At 35.9% G+C, this 23,374-nt stretch overlaps 1 protein-coding gene across 1 annotated transcript in view; it reads right to left on the bottom strand.

Annotated features, from left to right (window-relative positions):
* Positions 1-22,968, bottom strand: part of LRP1B (LDL receptor related protein 1B) — a 1,757,623-nt gene extending 1,734,655 nt beyond the window's left edge. The window contains exon 1 of the mRNA XM_045559136.1: positions 21,907-22,968. Within this exon, the coding sequence (XP_045415092.1) occupies positions 21,907-21,988 (82 nt within the window). The 5' untranslated portion in view covers positions 21,989-22,968. The remainder of the gene's footprint in view (positions 1-21,906) is intronic.
* Positions 22,969-23,374: the final 406 nt, after the last annotated feature.

Below are 23,374 nucleotides of genomic sequence, written 5' to 3'. Positions count from 1 at the left end.
AAAATAGGTTTACTTATTTCTATTTATTGTAGCATTTACTGGACTAAAATAAAAGTATGCTGTTCAAGAAGATTGGTGCTATGGTTTAAATGTGTCCCCCAAAGTTCTTATGTTGGAAACTTAATCACCAATGCAACCATGTTTAGAGGGTAGACCTTTAAAAGGTGATTAGCTCACGAGGGTTGGATCAATGTCGTTATCGTGGGAGTGAGTTAGTGATCACTGGGGTGGGTTCCTGATAAAAGGATGAGTTTGATTACTTCTGCCCTCTCTTTTTTGCCCTTCCACCTTCCTCTATAGAATGATGTAGGAAGAAGGCCCTCACCAGATGCTGGTACCTCAATATTGGACCTCCCAGTTTCCAGAATTGTAAGAAATAAATATCTGTTCTTTATAAGTTACCCAGTCTCCAATATTCTGTTTCAGCAGCATAAAATGGACTGAGACAGTTGGTAAAAGATACATATATAATCATTCAATAAATTTTATATATTTTTTATATAAGTGTATATTAGTACGTTCCTAAATAATTTGCTTTGTTCTACTATTATAATTTTTAGACACAAGTCTTAAACCTTAAGGACTTAAGGCTACAAATATTAATATATCTTAATGAATCCAAAAAGGTTTCCTAACCATTCCTTTTCTGAAAATTGAATATCAAGTTTCTTTTTAAAAAATATGAGGTGTGAGATGGCTCAAATATAAAAATTAATTGATGGAGAAAACTCCATAAACAATGAAGCAGACATATTCTCTGAAATAATTTTTTCCTATGATTTTAGAGACTTTATAATTATCCTAAAAAAGCTACGGTTCATTTTCAATTCCATGTGAAAGAACAATCAACAATTTAAGGTTAGCTGAAAAAAAAAATCAGTAAAATGTCTTTTCATGTTCTCTGCTAAAAGTATAATTTGCAAGTAATTTATCAATAGATGTTCAATAAATAAATCCACTAAATCATGGGTTGCCAGTGCCATTGACTATTATTCCCTTCTTAGGAAAAAAGAAAAATCCATCAATGAATGAAAACAAAATTTCTATTTTTAAAGCCTTTGCCATTTTAGTGATTATTTTGTGGCACTATTGTTCTAATTTCCTATATTTGCTTTCATTTGAAACATACACTTCATGAGAATCTCAATTACCAAAGGGTTAAAGGACTAAAGACTGAGAAAGCCAATGAGGACCCTTGGACATTCAACACTTGTCATTCACTACTAAGTAGTTGGGGATGTTTTTCTCTTTTTCAAGTACGCCCTTTAATTTATTATTAGTACATTTTTACATCAGTTTTCTATCACTTCTGATTATCTTATACAAGATGTGAGACGAATAAATGAATTCCTTTTTAAAAGGACAGAAGAACCCTATGGATGCCCACTTTGCTCCATACACATGAGATTTAATTACTGTATATTTTTAGTTTCAGCCTTTGGCCAAAATTTACTCTGTAGAATTTATTCACCAAGGTCACTGGAGTCAGATCATTTGTATATTTTCCCCAACTGACTTCAGGTAAAGACAACTGAGTATTTTTAGTGATGGTGTCTAATTATCATGGGAGCATTGGTAACAGAAATTATGCTCATCCCAGAACTTTTCTAGTGAGCCTAAAGTGGTATCTTTATTTTCAGTGGATTTTTGAAAGACAAATATCTTAATTTTTGTGTGATAGGATTTTTCTGTTACATGTGAAAATCAGTTTAAAGAGACCAACAACAACAAAAGAGAACACAATGACCTTATAAGCAGCATGATCCTTAGTGGACTAGAGAAAAGTACATTTAGAGTGAACTTTGGGAGGGAAACAAAGGTTTCCCAAAGATTGTTATTGCTTAATGAGATCCGTGACCACACATCCATTATGTCGGATAAACATGGCTCCCTGCTGGCACTCCAGTGCCTGCTGACAGTTGGTGGTTATGATGTTAACTCACTTTAACACCCTAGAAATGTTTTAATGTCTTTTTCTCCTATTTCTACGATATTGGAACAAGGCTTGGATTCACCAAGAAAATATAATAACCATATTAAAATAGTATAACTTTGACACTCCATATAGCAGTTCTGTGCTGTTACTATAAGTAATACTTATTTTAAGAGACTGTATTCTTCCAATTTCTAAAAACAATTTTTAGAATACCTATAAACTTACCAAACATGAAGAATTCTCAAATATGAGCTTACTGTAATAATTATATCCTTTTAGTTAAAGGAAGCCCAAGGTTAGCATTGTACGTATTTTGCCTAGAACTACTTGTTTTGATTGTTTTGCATAGGAAGCCAACACTGTAATATTTTTGGCTTTAAACAGACAAAAATAATGAAAAAACATCCTTTTAGACTTTAAGATTATATTTAAAGGGGAGTTCTTCCCACCGAGGAGGAAAACAATATGTACATTAAGCATTCCTCACAGTGCCCCTACCTGAAGAGAAAATAATAGCATCAACAAAGTACAGTGTCAACATTCAAAAATGATGCTTGGTGAGCTTGGTTTCCAAAGCCATATAGAATGATATGTGTAGTATTAAAAGAGACAAAACCAAGCCTTGATTTTAGTCTTCATTCTGATTTTCTGACAGAAAATCTTTAACATACAGACTCTGATGAGAAAGCAAACTATCCCTTATGTAAATGTATTACTTAGAAGCATTGAACATTTACTTGATATTATACAAGCACATCATTCTTCCTGGGGGGGGAAAATGAGTATTTTTCAATATTTTTCAAGAAATATAGTAGTACTCGTGGAACATAATAGATAGAACAGATGTTCTCCCTCCCCCATCTGTTTATTTTCAAGGCAAATGTAAAAGCTCTATATGAGTAAAAATGTACAATAAAAATTTGAAAAATATATTTTAACCTATGAAGTAAAAAAAAATCTATCTTAAGTAATACCATCAAGATCAGAAAAAGTATTCTAGATTGCCAATAATTTAGGCTTGCTACTTTCAGATTCAACATAGTGGTGCATTCCCACAAGACATACAGCATGAAGGCAAAGTCATGACTTGAAGTATCACCAATAAGTTAACAAATGGTGGGAGAAACTCTCTGTTCTAGTATAGTCAAAATGTCATTTTAAACTATTTGAAGAAAAAATAAATTACATTTTGAATGACTAATTTCAGGAGATATCATGAGAATTTATATTGAAATATATTCTCCAACAAGTATTTTTTCTCTGACTATAAAGCAGGTCATTAATTATATTTATAGATTTTTGGATGATTTCCTTTAGAGACTGTTTTTTTAAAGCCACCCTTGGATTCATTTGATTATAAAGAATAGCATCTTCTGCACATCTCACTATTCAAGAGTTCATTTTGTATTAACTGCCTCATAATGAACTACTGAACAACCTTTTGTAAGTTGGTTCTCTTGCTCTTCAATAACTTTGTGCCTGCAAGTCCCATTGAAGGCATCAATAGTCTGCATTGTACTTGTGTGCAAATTAGTAAAAATTTGCTGGACCAATGAAACCCCAGATTAGGGCAGAAAGCTTGGTTAGCAGAGTGAAATCTGGATGTCACTCCTTCCTCCCATTTCTCTGCCTAGTTCTTTTGTGCAGTGCACAGACTTTCCAACAGCCCTGGTCTCTCCTAACTACAACTTCACTGATTTCTCAGTATTAATAACTGCCCACTGTAGGCAAAACAGCAGAACTAATAAAGTATTATGTGATAATAAAATTATAATAATGCTTAGCATGTATTACACAGTGATTTTTGAGTTGGAGGTTTATATATCTCTATTCTATAATCACAATATTCCTTTGAGCTTTCTTGTGAAGTACACAGAGGTTCAGAGAGATTATGCGTCATGGCCAATGTTATACAGCTAGCAAGCAGTAAAGCCTAGAATTGAGTACAAGATGATTGACTTCAAAACTTAATCTCTTTACCTCAATCTTAATGTTGATTTGTAAATTACTGGGAATAGCTCAAGGGTAGATTCCTAGATTTCTGCACTTTGCATGTAATTTTCTCTCCTTGCATTATAATAGAAGGAAGTAAAAATGATCCTGGAGCAAAGGAATCTGAGAGTCTTGAGAGAGCTGTTTGTCTATGAATAACATTTTAACTTTTTTTGTTGGATTGTTAATATAACCCAATTTATTCTGAAAGGGATTTAATAACGGTATCTTCCAATTAAATCATACCACAAACAAACCAGCAAACAGGAAAAGTCCATCTATTGCAATAGAGATTCTGGGATGAATACGACTGCCTTTCTCATTGCAGAATGAATGCCTGTCTTACATATTTTCATCGTGCAAGACTACATGATAGAACACAACTACTACAGAAAACATTATTATACTACTGCTACTAATAAATTCTCCTTGAGTGCCTACCATGAACAGGGCACTTGACAGGTATTTTCTCAAAACTTCAAAAGAATCATATATGGTTGATATCATTATCCCCATTTTATAGATAAAAAAATTGAAACTGGAAGAGATAAAAGTAATTGATCAAAGGTAATAGTGCTAATAAGTGCATTCTTTTCTTTCACAAGGCTACTGCCTATTGTTGCTGAGCATTGTAGCAAAGCAGAAGATGCAGAGAACTACACGGATGTGCCTTCCACTTCTCATAGATCTGCATTATTAATTCTATTACATATAAATATATCTCACATCACAGTTATTAATATACACATACTTAACATTGCCTATGAAATATTCTGTCCAGAAAAGTTCGATTTGAATCCATTGTAGCCTATAGATCTAATATCTAATGTATAGAAAATATTGGTAACAGAGGACCAAGATAGATGAAATAATGATGAAGTAAGACAAATTTATAATATAGGATACGCTACAAATGGCATAATCTGTTCAAAATGATAAGGTCATTGAAAAAAGTAGGGTATGGAGGGGCTACTATTCAATATGAAAGGAGAATTAAGGGATATAACAACCAAAAATAATGCTTCATTCATTATCTACTAGTTGAAAAGAAAAATAGTTATATAAAAAACTACAGAAGACACTTAGAGAAAACTGGATAAGTGAAAAACAAGCCAGCAATAGCAAAGAAAATGGAGGGAAATGAAGGAAATTATCACATTTGCTGAGGAATCGGGGAAAATGTCATAGAATATGAATCATTAGTTCAATCTATTCCATGACATTGCTCCGTGATTTTCCAGCCTGTGTTGATTTCCCCATTGTCTAAACTCAAATCTTAACAGTAACATTTTTGAATAAATATTGCTAGGTAATGTTTTCTAATTGTTTCTCATTTGTTAGCAGCTTCTTTCCAAGATTCCATATTTTACTCTTCTGATGGGCTCCTCTGTTCTCAGTCCAAGACTCCATGGTTGGCACTCAAGTAGATTGAGGCGACAGATATTTTTGTACACACAAGATTTGCAAGTCCTCCTGTTAGCCAATGGGTGCATTAACACGAAGCAATGTGTACTACAATACAACTCCAGTGTAAATTCAAGGATTAAAGGATTCTTTGAAGTTATTTGTAACTCCATGGTCTTTTTGCAAAATTTAATCCAACTAGATGCTAATAAAAATAGGTTTGTCATTAACCACCAGGGGGAAGAAAGATCTCTTCAGTGGTTACAGAATGCAGCCTCAACACATTATGGTGAGGTGGGAGGCTTTATGCATTATTCTCCTTATTTCACCAGGCAGGAAATAGACACACAGAGAGGCTAACTGACTTGCCCAAGGACAAAGAGTGAGTCAGATGCAGAGCTGGGAATCAAGCCCACTTCTCCCGGTTCCCAGTGTACAGCTTTTCGCAGCAAGCCATAATGCCTTTCAGATGGATCATTTCCTAAAATGTATTAAGTTGTTAAAAATTCAATATGGGTGTTGCATTACTTTCAACTAGCTCTGTTTTTCACTACTTACCGGAGCTATTAATATTATCAGATGCAAAACTGATGGTCAGATCAGCAATTCCATATCTATATTTTGTAGATACTACCTCATTAAATCTGGATATACACAAATATCGAAAATGAATCGGTCTTTGGAAAGTGAGGTTATGCTTGGCTTTTACAGCTTCAAAAAAAAATTACAGTCTCAGAGTTACAAGAAACTGGAAATGATTATGTAGAACAAGATCTCATCAACTGTCAGAAAGTTTAAAACAAAAACAAAAGCAAAAAACCACAAAAACATTGTGTTCATGAAGGGACACAAAGACAATGAAATAAAAATGTGTACATAGGAAAAGTGGAGATTCTAGGCCTTTTGAGAAGATTCTAGACACTTGTTTTTATAGAAAGCTATGCTTATTTCATTAGCTAAAATTTTACCAGTTAGTTCACTGGGAACTAACTGGACCATGGATGGGCACTATCCTTTTTAATGACAATTAATAGACACTCTTATTGTACTAACTAAACCATAAATAATAAGTAAGTAGGCCAGATACTAAAACTCTTATATGTCTTCTAGCTAGGATCATTGGAAACATCACCAAATGACAATGGTGCCCTTTACCAGTGAATCCAGACTTAGCTGTAGAATCTCTTTCTATATTATAGCGGTCTGGAAAGCTACTACCAATTGGTCAAGATTGGTCCAAAAGATCAAGCCCATTCATTGTCTCTAGCATATACTTTTTTGTGCATTCCCCATCTGCAAGACAAGATACAGAATCGTTACAGCATTACAGGGCCACACCCACACTTACCAGGTCTGGTCAAACTCTTTGCAGTTATTCCTTATGCTTCCATAATGTTTCTTGTCTGAATTAGACCATTCATTCCTTGATAGCAAAGGTGTCTTTTTTTTTTTTAAAGTAATTGTCAATAACATAGATTTCTTGAGAGAAGATCAATATACATTAGTCAGTTTTATAAAAGTTGTCTGTATTTTTCTTTAGAAATTTTGGAAACAGTGAATTTTAAGTGCCTTAATAAGGCATCACCCCCTGTAATCACACTAATTCAGAATTTTAGTCAGCAGATAATCAATCATTTCAGTAAATACACTACTGAAATTAAAGTAATGAACAGTTCTGTTCTAGCAATCTCACTGCTTGGTACATATCTAAAAGAATGGAAGTCAGTATATCAAAGAGATATCTGCACTCTCATGTTTATTGCAGCACTATTCAGAAGAGCCAAGATATGGAATCAATCTAAGTGTCCATTAATGGATAAATGGATAAAGAAAATGTGGTACATATACACAATGGAATATTATTCAGCTATGAAAAAGAATGAAATCCTGTCATTTGCAGTAACATGGATAGAACTGGAGGACATTATGTTAAGTGCAATAAGTCATGCATAGAAAAACAAATATCACATATTCTCACTACTATGTAGTAGTGAAGAAAAATGATGTCATGGAGGTAGTGAATAGAATGGTGGTTACCAGAGCTGGGAATGGTAGTGGGGAAAAGAGATGAAGAGAGGTTGGTCCATGGATACAAAAATACAGTTAGATAAATGAAATAAGATCTAGTGTTTGATAGCACAATAAGGCAACTATAGTTAATTGATTGTATATTTCAAAATAGGTAGAAGAGAAGAGTTGGAATGTTCCTAACACAAAGAAATCATAAATGTTTGAGGTGATGGATATCCCAATTACCCATATTTGATCGCTAAACATTGCATGCTTATATCAAAGTATCACATGTACCCCGTAAATATGCACAGCTATTATGTATCCATAAAAATTAAAATTAAAAATAAATAAATAAAATAAAAAATAAAATATTTAGTAAAATGATTCCTTTTAGAATATTAAAACACATTAACAGAGCAATTATTGTTGCAATTGGTTATCACCCTTAAGATAGCCTTTGACACTTAAGAGAGTCAAAGTCTCTGAAATTTTAGTATCCTATGAAATTCCTTGGATGGAGAAGTGGCTGATTCCTAGGCGGGGACAGAGAAAATATAAGATGATCTTGGAGCATCTCATGGTGTTAGAAAACAAGAAAGTGGTTTAAATAGCACGTGGGTATGTCACAAGTGTGGAGGAGCCAACCTGAGAGAGCTCCCAATGGCCAAAGGTGGGACAATGTGAACAAGAAAATAAACAATGATACTACTGAGTTACAACACAAAAATAATAAAATAAATATCTGTCAGTCTATACTGGTATCAATAAATATATACATAAATAAAACAAATAAATAAATGGAACAGCTCTTCCTTACGAAGAATGCCAGTTAATAAATGTCAAAAGAATGAGGAAGACACTATTTCACCCAAGTGATCAAGGTTAACACGAGCAATAATGAGACATATTGTCATGCATCTCCTAAGATGACACACTGAGGAAGGCACATCTCTGTGTGAGACCCTTGCCAAGAATGCATAATCTCCATTCAATCATGCGAAAATGTAAGTCAAACCCAAATTGTGGAACATTCTACTGGAGAACTGACAAGTAGTCCTCAAATGAGTCTGGGTCATGAGAGTACATGAAAGACAGAGACTGGCACAGATTAGAGGAATCTAAGGAGACGTGACAGCTTAATGCAGCGAGTGCTGCATCCTGGATCAGATATTGAGATGGAAGAAGGTCATTAATAGACAAACTGGTAAAAACTGAATAAAGTCTATTGTTTAGTTAATAATATCTAATAACATTATATTTTTGTTCCAATATTATATTATAGTTATATAATATGTTAGTATCGGGGGAATTGGGCGAAGGGTGCATAGGAAGTGTCTATCCTAGTGTTATAAATTTTCTCTAATTCTAAAATTATTTCTAAATAAAAAGTAAAAAAGAAAACACTTTCAAAAATAAGACTGGTACAGTTTGGATATACTAATTCTGATGCGAAACAAAGGTATGAAATCTGAAGACCATGTGGTTGCACACAGTTGGCCCTCGTTAAGTCCCAGCTTTCCCAAGGCATGGGAAGATGAAACACAAATCTAAATGTGATCTCATTTGTGCCTCAGCATGAGAATGCATCTACTTATCAGAATCACCTCTCTGTTATCTTCACTTCACTATATTTTCCTTCTGCTCACTTTTGGTCTTTGCTTTTTTTCCTTTCATATTTTAATAATGATCTGTGTGTGGCACAGTAATGTTGTTTAAACCATGTGGCTGTTACCACATAGAATATTATTCATGAACCCCCCGGAGTGCTGAGGCTGGCTGAAATCTCCACTTAGCATTTCTCACTACTCCTAAGAGAGTTTCATTTCTTAGATGACTTTCAGTGGCATGTGCCTATGCTAAGTCACAATTGGATCTAGTATCATTAACTCTCTGCCGGGTCATTAAGATTTTTCTCTGCACCGACTTTCTCTCCCCCGATTCTGCTTTATATCTAGCAGTGGGGAGGAAGTTGTGAAGGCAAAGATGCAGGATTCATCTTTGGGATCCTTCTTTCCGAACCATACTTTCAACAATAATGCACTCAGAATATCTAGGCACTATACGTGGCTCTCTAGGGCCATCTTTTGCCTGCAATGCACTAGTTAAAATGTGTTTTCATTGTGACCCAGTCCAACCCTCTGTTGATGTCTGCAACTCAGGGGCTCCATCACAGGTCACAGGCTGTCAGCCTTGGGTGTTGAATCCATTAGTTTGCCTTTTTTACTTCCACAATGTTATTTGTTTGTTGTGTGTATATGTGTGTGTGTGTGTTGTGCTTCATCTGGATAGAGAATATTTAAAACTTAGGGGATTTTGCATAAAAATTCAGATTCCCAGTCTCTCTTGAATAATCTAAAGGCCTGTAAACCTGGGACCACGTTCAAAGAAGGTCAGAATCTGCTCAAATTGAATATGAGCTGCCCCTTTGGAGAGTGTGAATGTTCTCCAATTTCCATATTATTCACAGCACCTTCTGATCAGCCTGGGTGCTGCATGCTTTTGTGTTTGCAAAACTTGCCCTATACTTGGCCTTTTAATTCATAAAGGTCAGTTTGAGGGCCATTACTTAACATGATGAGCAAAGAAATTTAAGCAGCCTTTACTTTTGAGTCTAGGAATCTCAGAAGCCATAGCCAACCTTATTTCTCTTTGGGAAACTACAGAAGAAACACTGCCAATCATTTTCTCTTGCCTGCTGAAGGGAGGGAAAAGGGCAAGATTGCTACTTTGGTTCCTTTATGTGATTTCTTGCTTTTTAAAGAAATGTTACTATTATTATAGATCGCACACAACTCTGACATAGTGATTCTCAGGCATGGGTTGCAATGAGGTGATGGAGCCATTACTGCTGTATTTTACAGGGAAGACTTTTACTAATCCTCTTTGGCATTCATCTCTAAATCTTGGTGAACTGAAGTAGCTTCAATCTCTGAAAGTTTATTTTTGACTTAAGTGATTTTCTTGCTACTGCTAGATTTTTCAGGTGTCTCACTGGATTAACCACTATCTGAATAAGCTTTGTTTATTTTCTTTGGCCCTTTCCAGCAGGTTTAAGCTTTGTTCCAAGGGATCACAACATTTCCTGCCCAAATGCCTTTGATGATGAGTGCGTAGTTAGTAATTATTTTTTGCTTTATTTGAAATATAAATAACCCCCTTCTACTCATTTTGAATCCTTTCCCATAGTACTTTCCTTATGAAAGAAAAAAAGCCCTTCGTGTAATGTGAGCAGAGTTCCAGTCAGGGAACATAAATCATACCTCATACTCACAAATGCACAAGTAACCCTTCCTCTTCCTGCTGTTTTCGTTTACTCAGATTAATTTATTTCCAAACTTTTTGGCACCCCTCTGTTAAAGTAAACAGCAAACAAATTTACAGTGAGGCTCAAATTAAATATTAATGCAAAATCTCCCAGCCTCAAATTTCACTTGGTTCAGTCACTGTAAAATTTAATAAAAATTTGGTGAGCGTTTAGTATTTAACTTACTTCGAGGCATAATGTTGATTTTAGTACTGAAATTTTGAGCCAAATCATCAAACAGAGTTTTGACAACATGAACGAAAAATGAACTTAAAGTGACACACAAATTAGATTTCGAAACACGCATCTAGCAAATATCTACTAAACCCACATGTAAGCTCTTTACACTACAAATAAATTGGTTGAGATCTTTTGCTTCAATATTTTATTTAGGCATTTCTAAAATTTTAAATGCCTGAGCTTTGGATCTCTTATCATTTTAACCTAATGTCTGTTTAGTATGTATTCCAGTAAATCTAAAGACATACCATGTTTGAAATCTAAGAAAGCAGGTTATCTTCTTATACATTACTTGTAATGGACATACGGCATTTCCAAGGCAATTTCTCTAGATGAGGTAAAGTATTTCTCCCATAATGCTGCAGGTTCAGCAAGATATATTAAATAGAATGTAAAAGGGTTGGTTACTCCAAGCTGCCTTTTTGGTACTCTATTTAGATGGTCTATATAACCTAAAAAGAAATTGAGTGAAATATCTGGGGGACTAAGTTGGTACTCTGAAATGCAGATTTGAATATCAAGTTTTAAAACTAAACTCTGACTTTTTATCAAGAGATAAAAGATATATTCACGAGAATGGGAAAGAAAGTACTGAAAGAGAAAAAAGTGTGATGAAAAAAATCATAGGAACTGAATCCCAAAACAATCTTCAAGCACCTTAGGGACCTCGGGTAATTCAATCAACTTAATAGTAACAGTATTTCCCGCAAACACTATATTCCTTTCTTCTTTCTCACAGACCCTCTAGGCTCTGATATTTTTCCTTTTTCCATCAGTTTTATAAGACCTTTCTCCTTTCTCTTTTTCCTCCTCTCATTCTCTCTTTCCTTCCCAGCTCCAATAAGAACTGAATGAATGGAGTCAAAAGTGTTTGTTTTGTAGCCACAAGCAAGCTTCCTCGAAAATCTAAAGTCGCACAATTGCTGAACTAGTGTTTTTATTGCTTGTTCTGGTTTTAGTTTAGTTGTTTCTGCCTCCAAGTCTACAAACCTGGCTGAGACTGATACACATTAGGTACTACTACATTTATTCAATGAATGTGTGGATAAACACAAAAGAATAATCCAAGGGCCCTGATTGACCAAAAGGCAATATCTAATAGGTGATAAACTCTTACTGTGTGGCTTCTCCTGACCTAGTAAATTTTCCACCACTTGCTGTCACATGCCCATTCCTTTCTACAGTTTTCTTGGAATTTCCAGAGAGCAGAGCGTAGTAAGTACAGCCAATTGCAGCTCTCATACAATTTCTGTCCTTTACCCTAAATGAATATTCATAGGCAGGAACTTGACTGTCTATGCATATAGACTCTGTCTATGAATATAGTCAGGATAAACTCTTCTCAATCATGTCAAGAATTTGGGGACAATTGAAAAGGTGCTCTTCCTTAAAAACACTGAAGATTTCCTCAAGAAAAAAACACAATGAGTCTTCATGGATCGATGCCTGTTTCTTTTGCTATTATTATTTTGCTAAATAACAGGCACAGTACCAATGCTTAGAATGTTACTCAGTGCCACATTTGCCAGTGCTCGGAATGTTGCTATGTGTATTATCTTAACTAAACCCCTAAAGGATTCCATGAGTCAGAGTCTATTGATTCCATGTTACAGACATGATAAGGGTAAACATGGAGTACTAGAGAAAGTGGTATTAATAGTTCTGAAATACAAGGGAGAATGTGATAAGAAGGCAACAATATCACAGGGTCCACACATGACTATCATGTTGCCTTATATTGTGAACCATGTAGCAATAATAGATGCTGCAAGATGGATCTTAAATAACCTGAAATAGATTTTTCTCTGTTTAGAATGGTAACCCTCACCTCCAAAGATTATATTTTGAAGCTTTATTTCATCCCTATCCTCCTAATCTATGGAACGACGCTGCATTCATTCTTACAGAACATCTTCCTAAATCAACCATGTGAATCTCTGCTCCACTTTGTCCTCATCTCCACTGCTATCTCCTCGTTCAAGCCACCACCATCTTCTCCAGGAAAATTATGACAACCCCTTAACTGGATTCACCGTTCCCTCTCTTGTCCTTCTTTATTTAACAGCGAGCATGATCGCTCAGAGTTCAGGCATATCATGCCATCTCTGATCAGAAAGCCAGCTGTTACTCATTGTAATCAGAACCGACTGCCCCTCCCTCCCAAACACATGCAGTTCACACTTCAGACACAATGACCTTCTTTTTTTCTTTCTCTAAAATGTCAAGTTCATGACTTCCTCTCAAAGGTTTGCATAGAAAGCTCCTCCCTCAGGACTACTCACTGCTTATTCCCTCTCATCTCGTAATCTCAGCAAGTATGTCGCTTTCTCAAAAAGGCCTTCTCTGACTATAACGCCACTTCTCAAAGCATTACTTCCAATCACATTACAGTATTTTTCTTTCCTCTTAGCACAAATGTTGTTTGCTTACTTGTTCTGTCTCCTCCCACACTAAACGCCCCATCAGCCCAGTCACACTACTCTCTTGCTTCATTCTCAACACCTAGAAAGAACAGTGCTTACCATAGATTTGCTCAACTTTGTTGACTGAGTGAATAAATAAATGATGTCCTGCCAACCACATGGGTTGCTTCAGGGACCATATAATTTCAGCATGAAAAAAAAAACTGAAAAAACAGAATGAAGGCATCCTGAAAATGTAAGAAATTTCTTGCTGTTAGATTAACTTAATGGAATAATTAATAAAATAATGGGTATTTATGTAATGATTCAGTGTGATTCTTCAAACATTATCTTCCATGTACTCATAGAAGACGTTGGAGCACTGCTATGTTTCTATTTTCAGAGTGGATTGGAGCAGTTTTCTGTAAAACCCAGGTAGTGTTTTCATGGGCACTCAGAGTAAAACACACACAAGATAAAGCCCTCTTGCCCTTCATTACCTTGTGTTCTCCAGCAATGAGACCAGAAAGGGGAGTTGAAAAATGTGCTAAGCTTTTGGTTCTTTCACTGTCAGGATTGATTTGTAATTTTTGACAAGATTATTAGCAAGTGAAAATAGGAAGAAAGCATCCTATCCTATATCTACAGAATAGAGTATAATCCAAAATGGAAAAAGGAGAAGGTTTAAGTTCTAAATTCTACTTATTTTTAGATGTCGATCATGATGGATAAAGTCACCATACATTCCCCAAGTAAGGTTAGTATGCCATTGTACTACAGGTCGTCAACATGGTACCCATGAGCTGCTAGCCTTTGTGTTACAATGATGACAATACAAGGGTTTAGCAAGAGTGCCTGAATTGAGTTAGTAATTCCACCCACAAAACTTAATTATTTTTAATGAAAATTTCCAATATATGCCTTCCCAATAGGCACAATCTGTAAAATTTTCACCTGATGAGGCAAGAATCTCACCTATAATCTGGCATCATTATCACTGTATTTTCAGAGCTTCCTCATAAGAAAATGCCTTTAACATTAACAGAATTGAAGACAGTGGAATATTTTAATAAAGTTCACTTACTATTTTAACATTTTGTACTGATAAAATGTACCATTAAAAACTTTGGAAATGCACACAATGTCTTAAATAATCTGAAAACCAAATCATTTTAAAATCTCTATACCTTATGCTTTAGCAAAAGTTTGAGGTCCCTAATTGGCTCAGTTACTGATCTGTGTGGGTAGAAGCTTCAGTAAATTTTTACTGTCAGAGTTCTCTTTTGTAGCATCATTTTCCTTCCTCTCCTTATACATCCTAATTTCTAAGGAAAACAATCATTTTAAATACATTTCTGTTACCAGCATTGTAACTATAGTTTTTCTTTTTTGCAAATATCTTAAAATACCCCAGGAACACTCAAAGGAACCACAACTAAGTTTCATTTCTCCCCCAATCTCATTTTTAGTTCTCCTTTTTCATTTTAAGAAGAAAGGGCTAAGATGACAAATTGTCATTAAAGAAAAACTCAGCAGTAGAAAAAATTCTTAAGGAATTATGTATTTGTATTTCTGAAGTTAAGCAGTCTTGGAAGTCTTGAAGGATGTCAATGCAATGTGGAAAAGTTAGGAAGGAATGTCCTATTGATTGCAAGAATAAAACAAGAGATGATATGTGGTACCTTGATCTTACCTAAAGAAGAAATATATTCTTTCGACTAAAATGAGATCATGTTTCAACAATACCTGTCTTTGGTCTGAAGGCTAAGCCAGTCAGGACAATGAGGTGTATGCAACTCAGTAAGAGATGTCTGATTGTTAATAAGAATGCATTGTGAGATAAAATGTAACCCAAGTATCTTAACAAGGCAACAAGTTCTATCTTCTTCAAGAAGTTTTTTTTTTTCTTTTACTTAAAGTTAGAAGAAATGGCTTATGAAAAGGTATTTTCTCAACTTCTATAGAGGACATAGCTATAATATTATGTATATAACAAATGGAAAGTTTCTTATAAACATAACTATAGTCAAGCTGGTATCTGAGAAAAATAGGATTAAACAAATGACTCAATTGTAAGAATGTATTAATTGAAATTACTTTTCTTTTTTTTTTCTATGGGTAAAAATCCACCTTTGAAAAGTGTGTATGTATTTACAACTATTTTGGGATACTTGAGAAGAAATCCCAAACATTGATACTATATCATTTTTTAACAAATAAGATTGACAGAGTTATTGAACAATAGAAATAACTCAAATCTTCCAACCTGAGGATTACCCTTTTCCACTACTGATACTTACAAATTTGAAATAATGGGAAATAAGAGCAACAAATGGGTGTACCCATTTATTTAATCATGCCATTGCATTTTTAAACCATAATTGGACACCTAATTGCAGATTAAAACTAAGCTAATGTAACTGCATGAGAAGGTTATGATAGTCATATTTAAAAGCACATTTAATCCTACTGTCTGTTTTATTACTTCAATGATTTCCATTATCTGTCCTTTATTGAGAAAAAATCTTGACTTTGAAACTACACTTTAGAATGGAGAAAATGGAGAAAAATAAATTCTGTTAAAGAGTAAAGCCAATACAGAAAGATAATAAATTTTCAGTTACTTCCAATAAAGTAATCTTTCTTTGAGCACAAATGAATTCAGAGTACATATTCTAATAGTGTTTTAAAGTCTTATGCTATCCCATGATGTAAATATGAAATTACTACCAAGCATGTTTCATTGGCCTAGTGTAATAGGCACAGTGAAAAAGGCACATAGGATTTGCTACACAAAGTGTAGAAGGGAAATATGTTGTTATTGTTGTTTTTCATAAAATTCAACTTTAGGCTTTTCTTGCAAGACCAGTTTTACTCTGTTACAGGACGTGTAGCTACTATTTAATAGTTTTGATTTCCATTTAGTTTCTAGTCAGTTTCACCAATTAGTTTAGTTAGGAAGCTCAGTCAAAATAATTGGGTTTGTATAGAGATAGCCTAAATCATTAGAAAGTCAAGAAAGAGAAAGAGAGAGAGAGAGGGAGGGAGGGATGGAAGGAGAAAGACTCTATATTTTCGTATCACTGAATTCAGAACAGAGCAATAAATAATACATATTTTCTAACTTGGCCTTGTAGTTATGCCAAGGGGGAAAAGGGAGGCCACCAAATCATTTATGAATAAAAAATATAGATCTAAAATTGTGAAGGCAGTTTAAGGAAGAAAAATTCCTAATAGAAAAAAACATATACGTTGTGACGGTCTAAGCTTACTTGTTCTGATGTATGGCAGAATCTTCTGAAGCCTTCACTCCCCTTTCTCTAAAATAGAAAGTTCAGATGTACTTGGTGAAAGTGACATGTTATTCAAACGACAGAGCATAGAAGAGCCAGAACAGTGATTCGATATTATTGCAAGGATCAGACTTTTCCAAGTCAGGTAAGGTAAATAAGTACACTCTATAGTGTGCCAATGAGACACACACTGGGGAATTAGTCCAAATATTAGCTTTTAAAGACCCAAATTAATATGGGAGATATTTTCATTTTTGTATTATTTAGTGTTTAAACAACAGAATTTTTTTCAAGAAACTAATATGTTTTAAGTATCTCCTTCTAAAATACAACAACTGGAGAATGTTCCCAAGGCCTATAGATGGTTAGATTTTGATTACTATGTTGCAATTTCATTACTATACCTCTAGTAAATCATTTGTTATGTAGGTTAAATTCGGAAATAGCAATTCATATGAAAATGTATAGCAAATCCATGGAAGAGGACAAAAAATGTCACTTGACGTTTTCTTTTTGGTTGGTTAGAGCAATTTTGCCTCCCTGCCTCCCAGCCCAAACAAAACCAAAAACCTCCTTATTTTCTGTCTCTGGGTATCAAGGTAGTTTTTTGTCATTATTCTTAGATTAAATATGACAGGGCAAATTTCTTTAGTAAATTTAAGAAAAAATTTTAAACCACCTAAAATAAACATAACTATTTTCTGTTGTAAGTTTTTCCTAGCATAAATTCTGGTTAACTCATAAGAGTAGTTGACTCTTGCTTTATTTCTTTAGCATTCCAGCTACTGAACACATTGTTTCAAATTATAAGCATTGGGTATATCATAATTATAGGCATTTCAAAGGCAAATGCATTTTGACATTTATTTCCTCCACAAAGATTCAGTTACAACAAAACATTTGTTATATGGAAACTCATTAGAATATTGCATGTTGTGAGTTGAAAAATGACTCAAAAATTTTTCATTTCACTTTTTTGCTTTTCAAGAAGGCAATAATCACAAAAATAGACATATTTTATCTAGAGTTTTGGAAAAAAAGCTTCATTAATAAAACCGCCTCCAATTTTCAAGCCAGAGTGGTATTATTATAAGTGTTTGTGCTGAGACTGACATTTTAAAGAAGACATATATGTGTGTGCATATATATATATATATAAACATATATATATATATATAGAGAGAGAGAGAGAGAGGATTGTATAAGTGGGTTCCACTTACTACTAACTTGGTTTGACTAATGACATCACGTTAGTGCAGGCATGTTTAACTTTTAGTATTAATTCTACTTTCTTTGAATGCATCTATCTAGAATGAAGACAAGTGTTTCCTTTGTACAAGAATTGTTTTGACAGACAGCCATAGAAGATAGAAAAATCTATCAGTATGTTTGATTTGTACTTTTTACTACACAGAATCCCAATAACCAGGAAGGAGTTGAAGAAAGGGGGTGTTGTACATTTCATGTGATGATATAAAAATTAACATTAGAAACATAAAAAAACTGGACCATATTAACATAGAGACTGGAGAGAAGATTTAGAGATTCCTCAAAATTATAATCCTCATAGAAGACCAGGTCAAGTTCAGTTCAGGTGACTTTAAACAGAGCTTATCTTTATGGTATGTGCTAGGCTCTGAAAAGAAATTGACAAGGCAACTGGCAAGAAACTAAAGTCCTGGATCCAACACATTTGCAAACTAAAAATCTCTGCACATCTCCACCCTGAATGACAAGTAGCATTCAGAAAGCGTCATCTCATTCCTAAGAATACATTAACACTATCACTCATTCATCACCCTTTCTAAGATTTCCTTCATATTCACTTAAAGTTTTAAAAAATCACTCCAATCTTTATAATTCCAGGATACTTAACACAGGTTTTCTGTAATATTCTCTTATATATCTCCATTCTTAGAAGTTTCATTATATCCAGACTCACACTAATGGAAGTTTCCTTAATTTATTTTTACACTGTAAATATTTATTTTGAATGAGAGAAAAATATATTCATTTCAAGAAATTATTATTTTGCCTAAAGATACTTTAATCTCTTCTTCAAAAAATACTGATTTGGATCCAGTCTTTTCTTAAATTTACCTTTGAATTTCTCTCCACTCTTTTCTCTCCCTAATTCTGTTTTCTGCTATTCACATTCTTTTTTATTATTTTAGCACACTTAAATTTTTCTTTATTTCTTCATTGTTTCCTTTCCTTCTTACCCAGTTTCAATTTGAGATTGAGGGGAGGGGAGAGAGAGAGGGAGAGAGAGAGAGGGAGAATGAATATACTCAAAGATTAAAGACCTATTCAAAACAAAAACTTTAATGATATTTGTGAAATATAAAGAGACATGAATTGCAGTTCATTATTCTTTGAGGGGAGAAAGATTAAAATTTTGACATACACGTTATTTGCCATGGTTTTCAATACAGGCACATTAAAATGACTATAACAGCATGAACTTTAATTATTTGGAAATATGTCTCCAAGTCTTATCAGACTCAAGAATTTAAAAGAGACTAGCTTTAGGTCTCTCAATCCCTTTTCTTTTCAGAAAATTTGACAATTTAAAATATACTTCCTTTTAAGTCTTAATCCTTATCAAGCAATACTTTGATATGATATGACATTGTTATATGACAAATTGGTTGATTCTAAGTGAATCTAATTTATCCTCCACTTTTGGCTGTTAAGAGCTACAAAGATGTTTCCTTTTTAAGATGTGAAGAATCTAATAAGAACTGACATGTACATTAGTTTAGTGCTGTATAAAATCAATACAAACTAAGAAAATAAGTAATATAGAATTAAAAGACAAGTGGATGTGTATGGATTGACAAGTTGCTTTTAAGTATTTTTCTATTGAATACAATGTTTGAGTTTATACTTACAAAGGGAAGAGCAACACAGGAAGAAGGTAAGACAAACATTTCTTACCTAGTTTATCCAGTTTAAGAAGCTACCCATTACCCAGTCAGTAGCTGGGGAGTCTAAAAGTGATTTCTCATTTTTTGGTACTACAAAACACACCTGTGTAACTCACATGCCTGTTCTATTCTTTGAGGACAATCGACACAAGCCTGTGCAGAAAGTTACATCTCATTAACCTCTTTCTTGAGTTTATATTCCCATATCTTCTGTTTCAGCATTTCAGTGAGGGAAGTTTGTCATAATGCAGCAGCACTTTCTTTTTTAACTTTCGACAAGATTTCTCTTTTTATTTTTTCTTTTTCTAAATGGGGCCCACCCTTTTCACTTTGGAGAGCTAGCTGTGACAATTTTAGCTCATTTCAAACAGTTTTATAAGTTATGTTAAATACATACAATAGTGACAAAGTGTTGATCTACAACTATTTTTACTTGTGCTATATAATACAGTACTTGTGTGGACATGGTGATACAATATCACACTATTTCATTTTAGGAGAAACTAACAATCATTTTCAATGTAATCTGCTCATAACTTAGACGTTCCTCTCATGGAACTAAATTGGCACCAAATACAATACTCTTAGTTATTTAATTTTTTATCTCAGAAGAAAGTTGGGGGTCTGTACATTTTAAAAAATTATGTATAAAATCCTTGTTAAGTATTTATTCCAATCATGCTAGCAACAGTCCTATCCCCATGAACACACACAAAGGCACTGAGGACTTAGCTCTAGGTGAGGTCAAATTTCTGGAGATACGGGGCTCAATCAGAAGTAGTCCAAGAGCAGTAGTCTGCCAGTGCCATTATATTTTTCTAGCACTCTGGGCTGAAAAGCTTCATTCTGTTCATCTGTTCTGGTACAACTTCAAACATTCTTCCAAAGAAAGGTTGAGAGCTGATTGTTCCAGATCAGAGAACATCATCTTTTCAAGGAGAGCTATAAGCTTCCATTTCATCAGTATAGTTTTCAACTATTCCACACCAACTTCAAGGAAAGTTAAGCAAGTTCAGAAGCTATATAGTTAGGTGGCAATGATACATTTGAAAGATTATCACCACTAAATGTTAGATTTTCTAAAGGAACTCATATCAGTTCCATTATTGGTAAAGGAAATGGCATGTGTGGGTAGGCTATACAGACTAGAATCTGGTTGCCAACGGTAGGTTGAATAGAAACAATGCAATTCATTTCCTTGTTCTTTCTTATAATGAAGCAATAATTTTTAGTCAATTCATAATTCACTGCATGCAAACACAGTCACTAAATCTCCCAATGCAACATTTTGCCTATTTGTTTGGCACTGGGATCTGGGTATCTTTTCTTTTTTTCTTTTTCTTCTCTTTTTTCCTGTGTAAACTAAAAGGCTGAACTATACCAGTCAATAGGAGCTTATTTTATGATTTAGAAAAAAAAAAACCTAGATCGATGATACTTCTGATTTTACTTTAAGCAGTTAACCCTTCCAAATCCAGTGCCTGAAAACCAAATATTCATCTACTTCCTCCTCCCCCCCCCTTCATCAGCGCATCTCTCTCGTCAAGGGTTATTAAACTTGCACAGGGATTCCTGGTTTTCCAGATGAAAAGTTCATAGAATCCCGGTTTATTTTAATTCTCACCTCCTCTCTCTTCTGCTCCCCACACCCAAACCCCTCCAAACTTATACCATTCATCAGCTACTTGGAGAAAAAGCAAAAACAAAGCGCCAGGCTGGAGCAAGACACTCCAGTCGTGGGTTAGCCACTCAAGGTACCATGGGGCTGTGTCATAGACCTTCCAAATAAAAAAAAGTCAAGTTCACGCAGGTGCGTGCGCCCAGCAGCGCCCTAAAAGCCTCTCTTGCTGATGACGGGCATCTCGCCCGAGTCTGCCCCAGGAAAGGGCTCCGGAAACGAAAGGGGCTTGAACGGGCGCTTTCCGCTCTCCAGAGACCCTGAATGCAGCACGTAAGGAAGTTAACCTGGGAGCTAAGTTGAGGGCGGACACGCTTAGCGCGGAGAGCCCAGAGCCCGCAGAAGCTCGCAGTTGAGCCAAGGCGGAGAGAAGTCTCTCGCAAATGCGAATTCTGATGCCAACATCTGCAGCGCTTAGGATGCGCGGGCAGAAGCGCGCAGTCAAGTCCAAACGCTCCCGGAGGGGACCAAATCGGGACCGGTAAACGGCCAAAGGAAAAAGCTGTGGGGGGGGGGGTGCCGAGGACTCTGGCACCCGGTGCAGAAACCCCCCACCGCACCTCTCGTCCCCCAAGAGGCCACCGCACAGTGGCCAACCGGTCCGGGGAGCGGGGCTGCAAGGACTTAAGTTTCACACTCACTTATCCGCAAGCATCGCCCAGCAGGAAAGCCGAGGGACACCGGGGAGGAGAGGGGGGGAGGTGTTCTCCTTACCTCGGTCGGCTGCCACGGTCAGCACCTTGGCGATAGGCAATAATCCCGAGAGAGTGAGTAAGGCGAGGAGAAACTCGGACATGGTGGTCGCCCGGTAAGGGAGCCTGCGCTGGAGACTGCGCGCCGGCACCCTCGGCCCGGCGGCGGCGGCGGCGGCGGCTCGGAGCCCCGACTCGAGCAGCGTCGTTTACAAATGTCACTGGAAATTCTTCAGCTCAGTGAGTCCAGCCAGTGCGCCTTCTCCTGCCTGGAGCAGGCTGTGGAAGGCGCGGGGATGCGCGCGGGCGGGAGAGAGAGGAGAGAGCGTGTGTGAGCGCGAGCGAGCCGCTCGTGTGTCTTGACTTTTCGATGCAGGGGACGTCTGATCTCACATCACGCAAGAGGGGCAGCGAGAGACGCCAGCGCACGGGAATTCTCTGATTAATCACCGACGCCGCCGCACACCCCTCGGTCGTCCGCATCAATCACATCTATTACTTAGTAAGAGGCATTGAACGCAACAGGAAAATACCACCGCAAACTGAGAGCGCCGCAAATCACAATTATCTCGGTCTCCTTGAAGGGAAAGTAACTCCGAGCTGGTTCTGTAGGGATTCGGGTCTTTAGACAAGGGGGGGACTTCTGCACTGGGCTGAGCCAGCCGGGCGCCTAGGACGCTCCGCATTTAACAGCCGGTTCGAACGATCAGCTGGAGCCCCGGGCTGCTTCTCTAAGGCAAAGAGGATTTGATCCCTTCGTTCCTGGAAGCTTCCTTCCCGGGAAGGGAGGACGAGCCGAGTACCAGAGCTTCTCCTGGGGAAATGGTTCCCTCCTCTCCACACAGAATCCCGATGCTTCCTCAATTGCACTTTTAACTTTTATGCTGAGCGGCACCTGGGGACAAAGATGCAAAATTTAGTGACTCAGCAGAAACAAACAACAAACAAAACCCCCAGACAACCTCGAAAGTCATTAACCATTGCTTAAGAAGGGAAGGTTAATGGAAAAGGCTATTGAGGTCCCAAAGCAGGGAACAATAAAATAAGGAATTGGCAGTGTGTTTGGCAGTGATTTTCTCTCTTTAAAAAGGTATCTCGAGCCATTTTAAACAGGTTTGGAGGGTTTTGTTGTTGTTTTTGTTGTTGTTTTGTTTTGTTTTTTCTTTTTCACATAGTACAGGAGTGGTTTAAGAACTTTCCCTAGCCATCAGGAGCATCAAAATGAATCAGTAAAATTAAAAAAAAAAAATTGTTAGTATGACCACTTAAGTTTTTAACATGATCATCCAAATACCTAAAATTTTAGTTTCTCATTCAAAAATGGCTGGGGGGTTAAAAATCAGAAATTGTAATAGTTGAAGGCTTACTTTCTTCGTAGTAGCATCAATAATTCTTGTCTAAGAACAAAAGTTGAAAATGCTTTGTATTTACTATTTTAAAAACCTGAGATGAGTGGACGGGAAAAGTATCAGAAAGGAACAAAACTAAGC

The sequence above is a fragment of the Lemur catta genome, chromosome 8 (assembly GCF_020740605.2).
Source record: "Lemur catta isolate mLemCat1 chromosome 8, mLemCat1.pri, whole genome shotgun sequence".
Lineage (NCBI taxonomy): Eukaryota > Metazoa > Chordata > Mammalia > Primates > Lemuridae > Lemur > Lemur catta.
This window is presented reverse-complemented; position numbering and strand designations above follow the sequence as displayed.